The 19,042-nt window shown below is 40.8% G+C and overlaps 1 protein-coding gene across 47 annotated transcripts in view; it reads left to right on the top strand.

The window, feature by feature from the left end:
• The window catches only part of STAU2 (staufen double-stranded RNA binding protein 2), a 365,466-nt gene that overhangs the window by 210,146 nt on the left and 136,278 nt on the right, over positions 1 to 19,042 (top strand). For 46 of the 47 annotated variants that reach the window (XM_070075210.1, XM_070075196.1, XM_070075186.1 and 43 more), the window contains one exon: positions 15,022 to 15,329. In XM_070075210.1, the coding sequence (XP_069931311.1) occupies positions 15,022 to 15,329 (308 nt within the window). Of the gene's footprint in view, positions 1 to 15,021; positions 16,802 to 19,042 lie in introns of those variants that run through there. The other variant, XM_070075217.1, reaches the window with a different exon arrangement.

The following is a 19,042-nucleotide window of genomic DNA, read 5'->3' as shown; positions in this document are numbered from 1 at the left end:
CATTTTAAATCCATTAAGCAAATATTAATACATGGTCCCTTCATTTGGGGTCCCTTTGTGGTTGCCAATTGAAAGTGGAGGCCTTCACTCAAAATTTTATTAATTATTTTAAGATTAATATTTTCAAGGGTTCTTGCCATATATTTAGATACAAATTCTAAATATTGGCTGCTTATAAATAGACAACATGGTAAGTTTTTAGGATTTATTCAGTGAGAGAAATACACATGAACATGAAGGCTTTATTTAGGGGAGAAAGAACTCTAGAAACATAAGGTGGGTCCATACCAGGCAGAAAGCAGGCTGGGAGCCATGTGGAGCAAGTGTGCAGTTAGGTTCAGCCACAGGTAGCTTAGCTTGGGCAGGAAAGCAGAGAGCAGGCGCCAGAGACTGCATGCCTGGAGGCATGGAACAACAAAGGCAGGGCCCACCATGCTCCAGGCCTTTTATTCACTTCCAAAGGTTACATAGTCTGGCAGGTGGGCATACAGGTGAGGTCAGGGAGGGGCAGGGTGAAGACAAGTTCTCCAGCTCACAAATCTAATCAGTTTAATCCTATTTGCCTGCCTATATCAGGGCAGAGGGAGGAGGTTGTAGTTCAAATGCTAGAGGTCCTCACCAAGAGTAATTAGGGTTTCTTGAGTAGATATGCAATGCCTTCTGATGTGAAATGTAAAGCTAGACTAACTCTTGTCAGTTAAGGGTACAGTACTCCACAATACTGCTCTAACTTTGATACCAGCTGCAAGCTGGAAGTTTCCAGAGCCACCCTCATTTGTCCTTCTTTGATTTACTTTTTCTTTCCCCATTTGAAAGGCAGAGGAATAGAAGGAGGGAGAGGAAGGGGAAGGAGAGGAGATAGTGAGGGAGAGAAATCTTCCATCTGCTTGTTCACTTTCCAAATAGCCACAATAGCCAGGTCTGGGCCAGGCTTGCAGCCAGGAGCCAGGAACTCTGTTTCACCTCTCTCACATGTATGAAGGGGCCCAAATACTTGGCTAATCCTCCACTGCTTTTCCAGGTGCATTAGCAGGAAGCTGGACTGGAAGTAGGGCAGCAGGTACTGGAACTGGCCCTCTGATATAGGATGCCAGCATCCCAAGCAGTGGCTTAACCCACTGTACTACAGTGCTGTCCCGTCACCCTCACTTCTGAACAGCTGGCTACAAATTGTGGGTTCCTACTAACCCATGAGGTTTGAGAGTTTTCCACAATGACTCACAACTCTCAAAAGTGTTATACTCAAAATTACAGGTTTACAACAAACAGGATACAAGTCAGAAGCAGCCAAAAGAAGAGACAGGTAGACTGAGATCAGAGGTGGTGCAGATGTGAATCTTCTTGGGTCTGCTTCCTTTGGATTCAGGGCATATTCTCTTGCTGGCACATGGATGTGAACACTGTAATGATGCACAGAGTAATGCTAGCTAGAGAAGCTCACTTCTGCTTCTAGAGTTGTCAGAGTCTTTATTGAAGTTTCATTGTGTTGGCATCATTGACTAAATAATTGGCCATGAAATTGATACCATTCTAAAGCTGTTGGAGATCAGGCTGCCTTCATGTGCATGTGGCTCCAGACCTTAACCCTCCAGTCGTTTGCTTGGTCTTTCTGACACAGCATGCTCCCACCTTGAGTCATCTCATTACCATAAACTATCCAGGAGCTCTTCACTTTGTTAGCATATCTGCCGTGGTCCACTTAGTCCACCAGAAATAACAGACATTTTTGTTACTCGGGAAATTTCGAGGATTTAGATAACTCTCTCTAAAACTTGGGACAAATGCCCTTAGCACACTTACTGACATTTGAATTTTTTTAAAATTTTTTATTTAGTAAATATAAATTTTCAAAGTACAGTTAACGGATTACAATGGCTTCCCCCTCCCATAATTTCCCTCCCACTCACACCCCTCCCATCTCTCGCTCCCTCTCCCATTCCATTCACATCAAGATTCATTTTCAATTATCTTTATATACAGAAGATCGATTTAGTATATATTAAGATTTCATCAGTTTGCACCCACACAGAAACACAAAGTATAAAATACTGTTTCAGTACTAGTTATAGCATTACTTCACATTGGACAACACACTAAGGACAGATCCCACATGAGAAGTAGGTACACAGTGACTCCTGTTGTTGACTTAACAATTTGACACTCTTATTTATGGCATCAGTAATCTCCCTAGGCTCTAGTCATGAGTTGCCAAGGCTATGGAAGCCTTTTGAGTTCGCCAACTTCGATTTTATTCCTACAGGGTCATAGTCAAAGTGGAAGTTCTCTCCTCCCTTCAGAGAAAGGTACTTCCTTCTTTGATGGCCCCATTCTTTCCACTGGGATCTCACTCACAGAGATCTTCCATTTAGGTCTTCCTTTTTTTTTTTCCAGGGTTTCTTGGCTTTCCATGCCTAAAATACTCTCATGGGCTCTTCAGCCAGATCCGAATGCCTTAAGGGCTAATTTTTGCCAGTTATGATTGTTGGGGAGTCCACGGATCTCTTCATCTCGTTATTTGGAAGTAGAACTCTTTGCTTTCTGTTGATTAATATGTTCTTGACATGTCCCTCCACCCCGTCCCTTCCTTTTTAACTTGCCTCTATCATATTTGACATGAGCTTCTCATGGGCAGTATTTTTTATTCCACTCTGTCATTCTCCTTTATATTTAGATCATGTATACTTAATGTAATTATTGATATGTTAGGGTTTAAATCTGTTATTCTAAATTTATTTTTTTCTTTTATTCTTTTTTTTCTTTCTCCCTCCTTCCTCTGGGTTACTTGACCACTTTTAATATTTCATTTAGATTATCTAGAGTGTTTTCAAGTATGTCCTACTGTATGGCATTTTTAGTGGTGACCTTATGTTTCATAGTAGTGTCCTCTCATGCACAGGGGATACATTCCAAGACCCTCAGTGGGTTCCTGAAACTACAGGCGGTACCAGGTCCTATCTGTTTTATCCTGTATGACCTGCAGCATCGTCACGTAGTGCCAGAGTTTGTATGCCCTGCTGCCTCCTTTGCATGACTACTCTTGCACTTGGGGCCATTAGAAGTAAAGCAAGGGTTAGATGAACACAGGTACTGTAAACCCATAGCCACTGATCTGAAGACAGAGCCAGCTACTAGGTGAGGAGCAGCAGATGACATGTTCAGTGCAGCCATGCTGAATAAGGAGATGACTCCTGTCTGTGGCAGGATAGCATGGGACATTGCAAGCTATCATCACTACTCAGAACAGAACATGATTTAAATTGTAGAAATTGTTGATTTCTGGAATTTTGGGACTCCAGGTGACTGAAACCATGGAAAGTAAAAACTGGGTGAGGAGAGTACTGAATGTATGTAATTTGTCAGTTTACTGATACTGTTGTTTTCCAAGTTTGATGTGTAGAAACCTTCCCTCCCTTCGTGTCCTTCTTCCCCGCTCACTGAGAATATAATTGTCTAAGTGGTTTTATACATTTAGAACCACATCACGGCCGGCGCCGCGGCTCACTAGGCTAATCCTCCGCCTTGCGGCGCCGGCACACCAGGTTCTAGTCCCAGTCAGGGCGCCGGATTCTGTCCCGGTTGCCCCTCTTCCAGGCCAGCTCTCTGCTGTGGCCCGGGAAGGCAGTGGAGGATGACCCAAGTGCTTGGGCCCTGTAGTCCATGGGAGACCAGGAGAAGCACCTGGCTCCTGCCATCAGATCAGCGTGGTGCGGCAGCCGCAGCGCGCTAGCTGCGGCGGCCATTGGAGGGTGAACCAACGGCAAAAGGAAGACCTTTCTCTCTGTCTCTCTCTCTCACTGTCCACTCTGCCTGTCAAAATAAATAAATAAATAAATAAATAAAAATAAAAATAAAAAAAAACACATCACACACCAGCATAATTATTGCTTTATCTGAAAAACAACAGTTAGAGAAAAAAATCAAGAGATGAGAGGAATACTGTTGTATTTGCCCATATTTTTTGCTTACATTTTTTCTTTCTGATGTTCCATGAATTCTTCTTGCTTTTATTTGCTTTCTGCTTAAGAAACTTGATTTAGCCATTCTATTAACATGTGCCTGTTGGAGGAAATTTTCATTTTCCCCCCAACCTGAGGATGTCGGGATATCCCTTTCCTTCCTCATGTGTTTTTGCTGAATATAGGATTCTTGGTTGAGGGTCCTTTTCTTTGTCAGCACTTTATAAATACTGTGCTACTCCCTTTCGGCCTCTGTGGTTTGTGATGAGAAATCTTCTGTCATTCGAAATAGTCATTCCCCTAAGGTTAGGTTTTGTTTTTCTCTGACTTCTTTGAAGACTTTTTTTCTTTGTCTTTCATTTTCAGAAGTTTAATTATGATGTCTTGGTGTGGATTTCTTAGTGTTTATCCTACTTGGGATTTTACTCAGCATTTTAAATCTGAAGGTTTATGCCTCTTACCAGTTTGAGTTTTTGGCCATTGTTTCTTTGAATATTTTTCAGCCCCACCCACTTTGTCCTTTCCAAGAACAGAGGTGTCAGATCTTTTGTCCCAACTGGTCCTTGAGGCTCTCCTCAATTTTTTTCTGCCATCTTTTTCTTCTGTGTTCTAACAGTGATTTCTGTCTCTAACTTCTAGTTTGCTGGTACTTTCCTCTTTCTTCCACTCTGCAGCTGAAATCTGTTCACTGTGCCTTTTATTTTGGTTGTATATTTTAGTTCTAAAGTTGGTTCTTTTTATCTTCTGTTTCTTTTCTGAGATTTTCTATTTGCTGAGCCTTTCTCTTTTTTAGCCATTGAGAGCGTGTTTGTACTTGCTCACGAAGCATTTTTATCATGGCTGCTTTATAAAACTTTTGTTTGATTTTCCTAACGTTTCTATCTAGCTCACTATTAGCATCTTTTAAATGTTTTTTTCCCCTCATTCAGTTGAGGTACTTATGGTTCTTATATATAACTGGTGATTTTTTTAATTGAAACTTAGACATGCTCATATTTAAGACCTTGTATCTGTTTTTTGTTGTTATTGTTTGTTTGGAGTGTGTGTCTGTGTCTGTGTGAGAGAGACAGAGAGAGGGAGACTGCTCTGGCAGGTTACGTGAGGGGTGCCACATTATTTCTGCTAGCTGGAAGTACAAATCTATTACCCTGTTCTGCCTCCATTGGCACCCCAGGTCAGGGGCTCCTTGTTACTGCTGGAGGCAGTGAGAAGTCTGAGCCCAAGGGGTCTGCACTGATACCACAGTGGGATGACCTCATTCCTGCTAGTCCCTGGCTTTCCTTGGTTCCTGACCTGACAACCCTGTAGCCAGAGGGGCCTGTAGTTACTGCCAGGTGGGGGGAGGTCCAGGTCTCCCAGGTGGTCTCCACTGGCACCATGGGGGCAGAGAAGAAAGGCTCAGCTCCCTGCTAGGCCTTTTCTGACACAGCCACGGCTATATCACGGAAACTGGGGAGCTTGTTACAGCTATAATTAGGAGGGGGGAGTCCTCACTCTATTTTGCTGCCATGGATAAGAGTTTTCTGTTTGTCTATAAATTTTCTGTCTTGCTCGGTTGCTCCTTTCCTGTTCTTAAGAATATGTATTTGTTATTTTCACAAGGTAATTTTAAAAATTGGTAATACTTAATATTTAACTAACCAGCTGTATAGCCAGATGCCTGGTAGTGATCTCAACACCTGCCACTTTCTGGCTGTGACTTTGAGCAAGCCCTGTAACCACTTTGTGTATCAGAGCCTGCAGAGGTGAAGTGGAGACAGTCATGGTCCCTACCATCATAGCCAACATAGGCAAAGCATTCGAAGCAAGCTAGAGATCTCATGAGGACTGAGTCCGCTACAGTTGTCCTTGCTATCCCTGCTTTGTGAGTTGTTTGAGGGTATGGACTACGAGGAGATACTTGGGATCCTGGGAAGTAAATACGGTGGTGCTGTGTCTGTGCTCTGGGGTGCTCTCTTGTCTGTTTCAGTGTGCATTTCTTCCTGCTGAGGGAGCAGGTGCTGGGTCACATGGTACTCAGGGCATCCATTTCAGTCTTAGGGAAGTAGTCACTAATGGAGTTTTTCCATGAAGAAAGATAACCAGAGAGCAGTCTTTATTTTTCAAGCCACAGTGTTAGCCCATTTACATCAACTAATAATGGATAGTGCCCCAAGCTAGTAAGCTGCTCTCAAACTTCATTTTCACCACAGCAGCTTTGTCTTACTCGGTGGCAATACTCATAGTTCTGTTCTGCCTTTACCGAGAAATGTTGAACCTTGGAAACATTTCTCCCAAGTAAGCCAACTAAGTGAAACCTTTATTGTTAAAATAAATGGTGTGTGCGCTTCTTGGGAATGCCTGAACTTCCCAATTACCCACCTACTCTATTATTAGTCTGAGTCACGTACGAGGTTTTCTGCTCTTGTACATTCTAATCATTTCATACAGTTTTTCCTCATTTTTGACTTGTAATTATGTCTTCTATTCGAAAATTGCTCCTACCCATAGAACTATGCTTCATACGACCTAAGTGTTTTGCAGGGTTGGGGAGAGGGGTTGTTGATCCCTTTTCATTTCTGATATAAACTTTAGATTGTCTCTCCAGAAAGTTACGCATCACTGTGTGTAGCCAAAAGGTACAGTTTATTACTCTCCTAACACCCACTCACAGATTCTTTAGGGGCCCTTGGATCCCTATTAAAAACCCTGTGCCAGAGCTTTCTTTTATTCATCACTCATTTTGGACTCCAGAATTTTCTTATTAAAGAAAATTTCTAATAAAAATTAATGTAAGGTAAAAAGAAAAAGGAATTGTGAATTTAGTCACCAGTCCACGTTCCTAGCCTTCGTCATCATATACTTTTCACTTTCCTCTTTTAAAGAAAAGCTAACATTTCAGCCTGGGATTTGAAAATTGTCACTAAAACCTCTAGCTAATGTATATGTGTGTTCACCTTCCCTTTCCTGCCCCTACTGTCTCTGTGAGGTGTGCGGGGCTCTGTGTCACCACCTCCAGTCAGGCTTGTGTCCTGGAGTTGCACCTTTTGTGGGTCTTTCTCATAGAACTGCTCACCAAAAGCCTGAACTCTCTTGTTGAAAACTTCTTTCTCAGTAATTTTATTCATAAGTAGTCACCAAATTAACAATGCCTCACCTACATCATTATGTTAAATGTAAGGAGTAAAAAGGAGTAATAAAATCCCCAAATTAACAAAATCAGTGCTTTCCTATAACTCCGACAGCAAGAACAAGGTTAATTTTCACTATTGATGTCAGTGAAGCTCTTTGAGCATGCTTTCTTCATTTGTTCAATAATGACTCTCTAATTTTCTTTTTCTTTTTGATTTTACCTTTCAAGGTGACTCTGGAGTTCGCCTTAAAAAACAAAACTGCTGAGCCGGCGCTGTGGCTCAATAGGCTAATCCTCCACCTTGCGGCGCCGGCACACCGGGTTCTAGTCCCGGTTGGGGCGCCGGATTCTGTCCTGGTTGCCCCTCTTCCAGGCCAGCTCTCTGCTATGGCCAGGGAGTGCAGTGGAGGATGGCCCAGGTGCTTGGGCCCTGCACCCCATGGGAGACCAGGAAAAGCACCTGGCTCCTGGCTCCTGCCAGGATCAGCGCGGTGCGCCGGCTGCAGCGGCGGCCATTGGAGGGTGAACCAGCGGCAAAGGAAGACCTTTCTCTCTGTCTCTCTCTCTCACTGTCCACTCTGCCTGTCAAAAAAAAAAAAAAAAAAAAAAACTGCTGACAAATGATTTATGTTTAATTTTTGTCACTGTTTTGCTCTTACTCAACATGTTTCTTTTTTTTAATTTTTCACAAGACTTTCCTTCAAGTTTGGCAGTGTTGATTTTTTGACTGTGGTCTACATTTGGCTTGAAAATTAGGCAGCACCAAGGATGTTTTCAGTGAGTTTTGTGGAAAAGAAGCGGTTGGTCCTACACAAATCCTGACTCTTCCTTGGGCTCTCAACAGCAGGCAGCAGAAGGGGTGGGTTCTGTAGCTCACATCAGCCTGGTGGCTAAAAATGCTGCTAAGGACGGACCCTGCCTGTTCCTGGCCTCCACAGGCACCGCTGTGATGGTGCAGTGCACTCCTCTTTGCGTCATGTGTACCTGCTACTAATACATGACCTCAGGCTTCTCTGGGAAGGAGCAGGGTCACAGGTGTGAGGCTACCAGGTTCTGCTGTACTCTCAGGTGGACAAACGTTGAGCAGCTGGGCCCATCTACTAGGGGAGAGTTCCAGAAATCACTGGCCTAACCGTGATTTCCTGTCCTTGGTGGTTTTTTTTTGTTTTTACTTTAAAAGTGCACTAATGATAGATTCATGAGAAGTTGCAAAAATGATACAGAGAGCTTCCCTGTACCTAGAACTCAGCTTCTCCTACCTAAAGTTTATTACATTATCAAAACCATATAATTAATTAGACTACAGACTGTACCTGGATTCTACCGATTTTCATATAAATAGTTTTTTAAAAGAAACTTTCTATTATTGTTCATACTTTTTTTTGCATTTCCTATTTTAAACTGTCTATTTCAAGTTTTTAACAATTTTTAATTATAATTTTTTGTTGTAAAACATCCACTGTGGCAGAAGGGGACCTTAGTATTACCAGGTATTGAAGTATTTTTGAATAAATTCAGAGTCCAACATTGTAGCAAAAATTCAGGCTGATTTATGGTGACATAAAGAAGTTTTTTCAAAATTTTGATGTAAAAACTGACAAATTCACTCTAGGAAGAAATAGCAATTTGGACCAATGTGGTAGCATCATCTCTCTTTCTGTATTGGCTTGCCCTACTGTTCCGATACTTCCAACACCACTTGCATAACATATATTTATTATTTATTTACATAAACATTTATGTTCTGCCACCCTTATGAAAGATATCATGACATGAGTGAACATTAAAAGGCAAAGTGCTCCTGAATTTGCTTATCTATTCATGATTGGACCTTTTTAAGGGAATCTCCAATCAGGACTTCTTATACGGTTCTTCAGCGAACACTGGAGGTCTTTGAAGATATTCCTGGAAGCTTTGTATGCCAGATGGGTCACAAACTCATTTGAGAGAAGCACAGATCTATTGAGCGAAAATACGTCGCAAGAGTCCAGTAGCCTGGCATTTCCTGTTTGGTGAGATGTGTTAGACTGTGGCAACTTTAGATGTTTAAAATGCTCATATATTTTAGTGAAGGCCATCACTGGAACATCTAGGGACAGCCATGACAACATGCGTCAACCATGGAGCCAGTTTGCCCCAGGCACATTTGGAGCTGGCTGGATGGACACCCATTCTTTCAAGAGGCTGCTTCATGTGATGGTTAGGTATCTTGGCTCCAGAGACAGACTGCCAGTGGTTCAGTTCTAGTGTTGCAACTTATTTCTTACCCTCTGCAGGCTTCAGTAATGCCCATTTGATATGGTTATTGTGGGAATTATGTAAGATAATGAAGTAGAATGCTAGAACAATGTCCGTGCTTTAGCTACAATGTAGCTGTGTATGGTGGTTACAAACCTACAGTTCCCAGGTGGAAACAGCAAAGGCAAAATCCAGGACAAAAGATAAGTGATGGGAGAAGGAGTTCAGGACCTTTTCAGATAAAAGGTGAATACAAATGGATGTAACCAGCGGAGTGAAGAGAATACAGTGCTTGAAATCCATGAGCAAAGAAACTGATCAAAGATGACACAGACCCTGGTTGGTTACGTGAGAAAAAGCTTATCCTGAGCAGTTATCAGTGACCCTGTAAAGTGGCAATGATTGTTTGGAATAACTGAAATCTGTTTTGGCAGAAGTGTGGGAAAGCAGGTTTAGTCACTTGCTACTAATAGAAATATAAATTGATGCAGTTTTTTGGGGAGACCTAATTGGCTTAAATAAGTTAAAAGTTCTTAGCTATGCATACCCTTAATTACTCTGATGTTACTTATATGTATTTAGACTATTAAAAAGCAACTTAAATTTCCAACAGGAAGACCCTAAATAAGTTCTGTCCAATTTCTATACTGTTATTGATATTCAAATTGAAAATCCTTAAATAGTTGACTGGATGTATCACCATGTTAGTGCAATAGTGTTTTTGTACTATTTCCATGACTGTTCTATTAGTTGAGTTCTGGAGAAAGAATCTTCTTTATTTGTAGGGAAAAAAAAGGATTTTTTTTGACCAGGCTTTACTGTAAAGTAGGGGAGCCTGAACTCTGTATGAGTTCTTACCCAGTGATGTAATGCCTCTCCTGAGTGTTGAGAGAGCGTTTTTGTTGCTTCATAATATTGCTGTTGGCAAGCCCATTGCTGCTGTATAATAACAGTAGTGAAGTAATGCTGTTAAGTTTCTTGATTTCTTAAATTAAATATAGAATTTAGAATTACATTTAAGTTATTCTTTAAGTAAAAATTATATGACATTTTATGTACCTAGTGAAAGAAATTAGTAATAATGACATTCCACTTACATGGGCAGATTTTTTACAGTTTTGAGGTATAATTGAAGTACATAAAACATACAATTTGATCAGTTTTGACATGCTTTTATGCCAGCGAAATACACATTTCCATCTTCCTAAAACTTTCCTTGTGTCCTTTTGCAGTCTGTCACTTCCACTAGCCCCATGCCCAGGCAGTTGCTGACCTCCTCTTTGTCTGTTAATAAGTGGCCATTAGTTTTCAGTAATGACATCTAATACCAAAATATGTAATGAGGCACTTTTGTGTTCCTGTGGGTGTGTGACATTAGTACAGTGTTTTTTTGGAGAGTAACTTGTTAATATAAAAACCTAATATGCTTATTGTTTAAATTAAGAATTCTGTTTAAGAAATAAATTTTCATGTGATCAACAATTTAATTATAAGAATGTTTATCACTGTGTTTATACTTGGGAAAAATTGAAATTAGATGTCCATCAACACAGAATTGTGGGCCGGCGCCATGGTGCAGCAGGTTAAGCCTACACCTGCCACGCCAGCATCCCATGTGGGCGCCAATTCTAGTCCTGGCTGCTCCTCTTCCAATCCAGCACTCTGCTGTGGCCTGGGAAAGCAGTGGAACATGGTCCAAGTGCCTGGGCCCCCTGCACCCATGTGGGAGACTGGGAAGAAGCTCCTGGCTCCTAGCTTTGGATCAGCGTAGCTCCTGCCATTGCGGCCACTTGGGGAGTGAACCAGTGGAAGGAAGACCTTTCTCTCTGTCTCTTCCTCTTACTGTCTGTAACTGTACCTCTCAAATAAATAAATAAATCTTTAAAAAAAAAAAACCACAGAATTGTTTCAAGAAATAGGTCCTATAATGAAATACTACGCCTTTTAAAATACTGGTAGAAGTATATTGTTTTGTAAACAGTATGATCATTGATACTCCTGTGTTTAACTAGTTTTTTCAGGTTAACAAGTAGAAAGTGAATAGAATAAAAAGAGCTAAAAAGCATCTTTAAAGCAAAATGTTAAAAGTAGTTCTTTCTGTCTCATGAGGTTTATCTTGTGTATTTTTCAGTGCTTATATTTCCCTTCAAAAATGTATTGAAATTTTTTCCTGATTATAAAAGACCAATACTTGCTAATATAGAGAATTTGAAAACCTATGCAAATCCATAAAGAAAATCAATAAAAGAAATTGATGTATTATTTTAAGCTATTTTAAAACGCACACACAAAACTCTTACATGTTTTAATGCCATCAGAATAAAGTTCCCTGGAACTTGGTCCCTTCCTTTCTACCTTCTGCAGTTGCCCGACTCCCTCGTCATGCTCTAGCGGTAGCAAAGCTTAACTAAGAATGGTGTGGAATTGTGTGTGTGTGTATGAGGGGTGTGCACACATCCATGCATGTGCATTTAAGCACGTCTGTACTAGCGTGATAGAAGTAAAAGTGTGTTGGGATCGAATAACCTGGAATGTTGGGAGAAGTGTGAATGCATCTGTGTGACTGGAGCAGGGAGTCTGTCAATGACAATTTAATAGATGAGGTTAGAGAGAGAAGTAGGAGGCAGAATTCTAAGGGCTTCCTGTGTCATTCTGAGAAGTTTCTATTCTACAGTGTAAGTGATGGGGAACCAAAAACTTTTTAAGTGAGAGAATGTTCTAATAAGAATCCCTGCACCCTCCTTCCCCTTACGATTATACCAATTCAACAGTAATTCATGGGCATGTTCAGTTTATGAGAAATCCAAAACCTAGGTAAAAGGCTCCTGCATCCCCCTGTTAAGCTTAAAACCAGCCACACTGAAACTCGTAGGGAAATTTGAGGTATCCTTTTGCTTTAATCCCTATCCCAGGCACAGTGATACACAATTAGGACAAATTCCCCCAGTTCTCACCTTCTCCCTGAGAAAGGGAAGTGGTATACCAACAGTCCAGAACCCCAGCTTTTCTAGGGGCTACTCAGAAGACCAGCTTCTGGTTGGCCTGCCTCAAGAATGCTAATGGGAGGTGGCATACTTCAGCCCACCTGGGACCAATGGAAACAGAGAAGACTAGTGGTCTCCATAGCCACTGCCCCCAGCCCAGCACAGAGCTAACAGTTGAAAAATGCCACCTCTCTATTTCTTTCTTGGGAAGCAAAAAGTGCACTGTGCGCCCAACAACCCAATTTATTTGGAAGTTTCCTGAAGACGTGGCTTCTGTCTTGCTCAGGATGCTGATGGTGCAGGCATACTCTAGATGCCTGGGGCTGCCAAGAACAAAAGTAGGTTAGACTAGCAGACATTTGCGAGGCCCACAGAGTCTCTAGCTAGGACGGTAGCTGAGAGTATTCTTCTGCAAGAGACCCGTCCATGAGGAGTAGGACAGGTGGCTGTTTTGTCTAATGTGCAGTCACATTAGAATCACATTAGGGCCGGCGCCGCAGCTCAATAGGCTAATCCTCCACCTAGCGGCGCCGGCACACCGGGTTCTAGTCCCAGTCGAGGTGCTGGATTCTGTCCTGGTTACTCCTCTTCCAGGCCAGCTCTCTACTGTGGCCTGGGAAGTCAGTGGAGGATGGCCCAAGTGCTTGGGCCCTACACCCCATGGGAGACCAGGAGAAGCACCTGGCTCCTGCCTTCGGATCAGCGCGGTGCCGCAGTGCACTGGCCGCGGCGGCCATTGGAGGGTGAACCAACGGCAAAAAGGAAGACCTTTCTCTCTGTTTCTCTCACTATCCACTCTGCCTGTCCAAAAAAAAAAGAATCACATTAGACAGCACAGAGAATCAAGGAATATGAAACAAATAAACAGGGAAATATTTTACAAACAAAGAAATAAGAGAAATTTTCAGAAATTGACTCTAATGAAGTGGAGACATACGATTTGCCTAACAGAGAAATAAAAATAATCCTCATAAAGATGTTCACTGAGGTCAGGTGAACAATGCATGAACAAAGTGAGGATTCCAACAAAGCGAGAAAATGTTAAAAAGTAGAAATCATGGAGCTGAAGAATGTAATAGCTGAGATGCAGAATTCACCAGAAGAGTTCAATAAATCAAGCAGAAGAAAGGATCAACAAACCCTAATTGGAAATTATGCAGAGAATGGGCTAGCCCAGTATTTCACAGTGCTAACAGTTTTTAAGGTTATGTAAAAAAGCTTGGTTATATAATAAACTTGGGAAACTCTTAGTTAAGTCAAGTTGAATAGATTTCTGTTATTCTGGGTTTCTCAGATTGTTTACTATGCTAATATGCATGTTTCATTCCCAGAAAGAGATGTGTGTGATACAATTTGTATTATTTTCCAGATATATTTGTCATGGAATATTATAGAGCAGGTTTTGGGCAGTGGACCCTGGGGAGAGTAGCAGCCATAAAACCTTTAGCAGTTGTTACAGTTTGCTTAGGTGAGAAATGTTGAAAGCTTGAATCAGAAGGTTAATGACATGAGAGGGAGGGGCAAGAGCAAACGAATTGAGTTCTGTCCCTGAGCACTGTGTGCAGGCAGTGATATGAACAATTTTAAAAGGTACACATGATTTCACTCCCCACCGAAATGCCTGCAGTGGCCTCCAGCTAGGGTAGAAACAAGAGGCTGGTAACTCGCTGCAAGCATCTTATGTTTGTGGCTGGGACTCAGTCACCTGAACCGTCACTGCTGCCTCCTAGAGTTTGAGCAGAGGCAGGTACCAAACCCAGGCATCAGACAGGGAATGTGGGTGACTTTTACCAGGCCTCTTAACTGTCAGGCCAAATGCCCACCCCCAGAAATATGTAATTTGAGTTACTAAAAACAGGCAGTTTGAAATATGGTTTAAAACTTCTCTGAGACAAATGTTTGTCAAAGGAAAGTGCTTCTCTCATAGGTTTCAAACCCTACCAACTGATGACACAGCCCCAGGCTTACTGCTGTTACTTTCAGACCATAGCCATGGCCTTGCTTAAACTAACTCATTCAAAGATGAAGTGGCAAATTATAGGATTGTTTGAATAGGCACAGTAACGAGTTGGCTGTGGGTGATTCAGAGGTGGTTGCCAGAAGTCTAGGCTGGACAGCGGGCAGAGAGATGGTGGTGGTATTAGTAAACTAAACAAGATAGAGACAGCATTAATTTTGGGAAGAGGATGCCTCATTACTTTCTGACACCTTTGTGACTTAGGGTTTTCTGTGGGGTGTTCTTGTGCAGAAGAGAGGACCCAGGAGGCCACTGAATATTTAGGTTTGTGTCTCCCAAGGAGTTTGGACTGACCCAGCTTTCATTTTGCCTTCTGTGCCCCAGTTGGCCGCTTTCCTGGAGTTTCATATGCCTTGTATGAGATATAAAATATGAAACTATGGGGAAGACACCTCACATTTCCAGGTTTTGTCCCCACTTTCCACGAATCAGTTTCCCTTGCCCTTCCTTAGTCTCCCTACCAAACTCAAGTTCCAGTGAAACTACTTCCATGGGGTTTTAAACATCTCGTTTTAGGAATATCGGAGCATAGGTCCTTTGCCTCTTAAGTGAAGCTGCAGTTGCCTCTGCAGTTCGGAGGAAGATGCTTGATTGGCAGTGCTCTCGCTTCTTTGTTACTATGCCGAGTGAAGCCATTGGGGTAATAATGCTGTAGCATGTCTCTATTTTCATTATTTTAAGTGTAATAACAATGTTACTTCATTTTATTTATAGCTCCAAAAGGAATTCTTCATTTGTCTCCTGATGTTTATCAAGAGATGGAAGCCAGCCGCCACAAAGTAATCTCTGGCACCACTCTAGGCTATTTGTCACCCAAAGATATGAACCAGCCTTCCAGCTCTTTCTTCAGTATATCTCCCACATCGAATAGCTCAGCTACAATTGCCAGGGAGCTCCTCATGAATGGAACATCTCCTACAGCTGAAGCCATAGGTTTAAAAGGAAGTTCTCCTACTCCCCCTTGTTCTCCAGTACAACCTTCAAAACAACTGGAATATTTAGCAAGGATTCAAGGCTTTCAGGTATGAATCAAAAACCAACCAACCAACCAATTCATTAGCACCAAATCCTTCATCTCTGCCCATCAGACGGCTCCTTGTTGCCTGCCTGTGTGGCCTGTGTGGCCTGTGTGCCACTGACATAGTAAATAATCTAGGAACACAAGGTCAGAATAAAAGAATCACGTGCACACGCCTCCCTCTCTCTCATCTTCAGTCTCTCCGCAGCTCTGTTGCTGCCTGACTCCTCCATTTCCTCATTCCCCCCACCTCCTTTATTTCCTTTAAGCATTTTTCACACTCTGTTCAGTCTTCCAGTTGATCCTAATTGGGTGCATTGCTCTCCTCACACTGTCTTCCACAAAACAAAAATTCTGTCTTCAGACATTTGGTTGATAATACTTCACACTCAGTTCCTTTCTCTTTTTACATGAAGATTTTTTTCTAAGGATGATTTTTACTTTCATAGCAATTTTGAATTTGTCATTCTTTTGTTAGTTATGATTCAGGTACACCATTAAGGTACACATCCTAGAAGCTTAGGAGTTCATTAAACTTGATATGTGACTGATAAGGAAATGCTTTCTAGTTGTTTAAGGCATAATAATGTGTATTTGTTTTACTGGGTCATGTTCTGAACTGTCTAGGTAGAGTAGCACCTGCCTCAGATGGTATCTGAAATTCTGTTTCACTTGGTAGTCTACAACTAGCTTATAGTTTAACTTAATTTGTGTATGTGAATTTGGGGATGGAAACCTTGCTCCCCCCTATTTATTCGTTGTTTCTTTTTGGAAAAAAAAATCACAAAAAACCAACACTCCTTTATGGAGCAATGAAAAGAATTGTTAACCCCAGGGAGAGGAAGTACATATGTCCTGGTTTCTTAGTTGCCTTGAAGATTATGTACTGAACTGTAACTGCTACCCTGACTGGATGAACTGCAGCTTGCTTGTGTGTTAGAAAGAGTATGTTGCCTCCTCAGATTTCACTGTTTTCACCACCCTTTCCATCTTAGTCTTATTCCTTAAGACCAAAAACTGTAATTTCCTTTAGAAATGCTTAGAAGATCTGTATTGTGTAGAGTGATCATGTATTTATAAAAAAAATTTACAAGTTTAGATTATAAAATAAGAAAGAAGATCACATGTTCTTTGGAGGTGTTTTGCATGTTTGGTTTCTTTTTCTCCCCTTCACAGAGCTCTTCTGATTCTTTCAAATCTATTGCCAGATAGTTGTTAGTGTTTTTAATTGGACTAATAATATGAAATTAAAGAAGCTGTTACCAGTTATTGGCTGTGTCACCTGAAATTTTAAATGCGTAATTTCAAGTTAACAATTTTAGAGTTTGTTTTGATTGTTTACCTTAAGAATCACAATAAATCACTGTTAAAAAAGAAAGGACTTTGATTCATATGAAGTGGGAACAGCTAAGTCATATTTAGCTTTGTCTATAATCTACATAGGCTGAATTAGCAATAAACTCTGGTGAAAATAAATTCGCTGCTTACTTTCAAATCTAGTCATTTAGAACTCTCTGAGAGTAACGCTGCATTTTTGTAGAAACAAAGCACATATTGTACTGTAGCTCTGACTTGATTTTTGCTTGGAGATGTTATTATTGTAGACACAATCTTGCTGCCAGAACACTTTCTATAGCTTTTTAAATTTGTTTTTATTTGTTATAGGCAATGGCAGTTATAATTTCCACATATCTTCACTTTAGCCAAAATACAGAGTTTGCTTCCCTCAGTAGAGGGCTGACTGCTTAGGCCTTTTAAAAAGCTTATGCTGAGATAATATACACTTATTTTTGGGCACGCTATGCATTTCCAGAGCTGTATACTGTGATTTTTACAGACTGATGAATATAAACAGATGGTTTAAAGACATTCCTGTGCTTCTTTGGCTGAATGGCCTGGTATTGATGTGAAATTCTGTATCGCTGATGAGTTGCAACCTGCAGCTGAGCAGTGAGCCACATCTCTGTGGGAAGTGGCTTGGTGCCCTGTCCTACATACAGCCCATCTTCATAATGTCGTGGTAGGAGGTTTCTCATCATTAGGAGTTTTATTTCTAAGCAACTTTCAGCTATATTTACCTGGCATAAAAACATGTAGATTGTTTCTGTTTCTCAAATGTTTTAATTGGCCTATAGTTTAGAAATTATAGGACCGGCTTGTAGCTTATTTTCTATTCTGTTACTTTTGGAATTAAAGAATAATAAATTCTTTTTCTGTGTTTCTAGGCTAGTACTTTTTTATTTTGTTGCACCCTAACAAGCTAATATTGCTTATTGAATATTGTATAAACCCTCCTTTGGCCTTCCTTGCCTATTGAAATTTGACGTATTCCTCCCTGAGCCACTGTATGTGACAGCTACATTATATTACAAAGTAAAAATATGTGACTGTATTGAAAGCAAAGATGTTTTAACTTTGAATTTTCTTATTACCCTGTCTTTACTTGAAATTTATAAATTGCAAGAAGATAATTCATTCACCAGAATATAGATGTATGTTCACATTCTTTTGTTTAAATCTGTAAAGTAAGTGAAATAACAGTTACTGTTGACAAAGCTGATTTCACAGAACAGATTGTGACTGCACACTTGTACATTTTCAGTAGTTCAGTAGTTTGTTTTACCCTTCCCCGGACTCAGCTGAAATTTTATATATTAAAAATAAGCATTTTTGGAGCTCTGCTATAAGTGAACTTTTGCTTCTTTTTTAAAAAAAGATTTAGTCTATTTATTTGAAAGAGTTGGAGAGAAGAGGGAGAGACACAGAGAGAGAGAACTTATTTTTACTTTTTTAAAATTTTTTTATTTTTTAACTTTTATTTAATAAATATAAATTTCCAAAGTACAGCTTTTGGATTACAGTGGCTTTTCCCCCCCATAACTTCCCTCCCACCTGCAACCCTCCCATCTCCCACTCCATCTCCCATTCCATTCACATCAAGATTCATTTTCAATTATCTTTATATACAGAAGATCAATTTAGTATATATTAAGTAAAGATTTCAATAGTTTGCACCCACACAGAAACACAAAGTGTAAAGTACTGTTTGAGTACTAGTTATAGCATTAATTTACATTGTACAACACATTAAGGACAGAGATCCTACATGGGGAGTAAGTGCACAGTGACTCCTGTTGTTGACTTAACAATTGACACTCTTGTTTATGGCATCAGTAATCACCCTAGGCTCTTATCATCAGTTGCCAAGGCTATGGAGGCCTTTTGAGTTTGCCAACTCTGATCATATTTAGACAAGGTCATAGTCAAAGTGGAAGTTCTCTCCTCCCTTCAGAGAAAGGTACCTCCTTTGATGGCCCGTTCTTTCCACTGGGATCTCACTCACGGAGATCTTTCATTTAGTTGTTTGTTTGTTTCTTTGTTTGTTTTGCCAGAGTGTCTTGGCTTTCCATGCCTAAAATACTCTCATGGGCTCTTCAGCTAGATCCGAACGCCTTAAGGGCTGATTCTGAGGCCAGAGTGCTGTTTAGGACATCTGCCATTCTATGAGTCTACTGTGTATCCTGCTTCCCATGTTGGATTGTTCTTTCCCTTTTTAATTCTGTTAGTTAGTATTAGCAGACACTAGTCTTGTTTATGTGATCTCTTTGACTCTTAATCCTATCGTTATGATCAGTTGTGAACTGAAACTGATCCCTTTGACTAGTGTAATGGCATTGGTACATGCCACCTTGATGGGATTGAATTGGAATCCCCTGG

The sequence above is a fragment of the Oryctolagus cuniculus genome, chromosome 6 (genome assembly GCF_964237555.1).
Source record: "Oryctolagus cuniculus chromosome 6, mOryCun1.1, whole genome shotgun sequence".
Classification (NCBI taxonomy): Eukaryota; Metazoa; Chordata; class Mammalia; order Lagomorpha; family Leporidae; genus Oryctolagus; species Oryctolagus cuniculus.
This window is presented reverse-complemented; position numbering and strand designations above follow the sequence as displayed.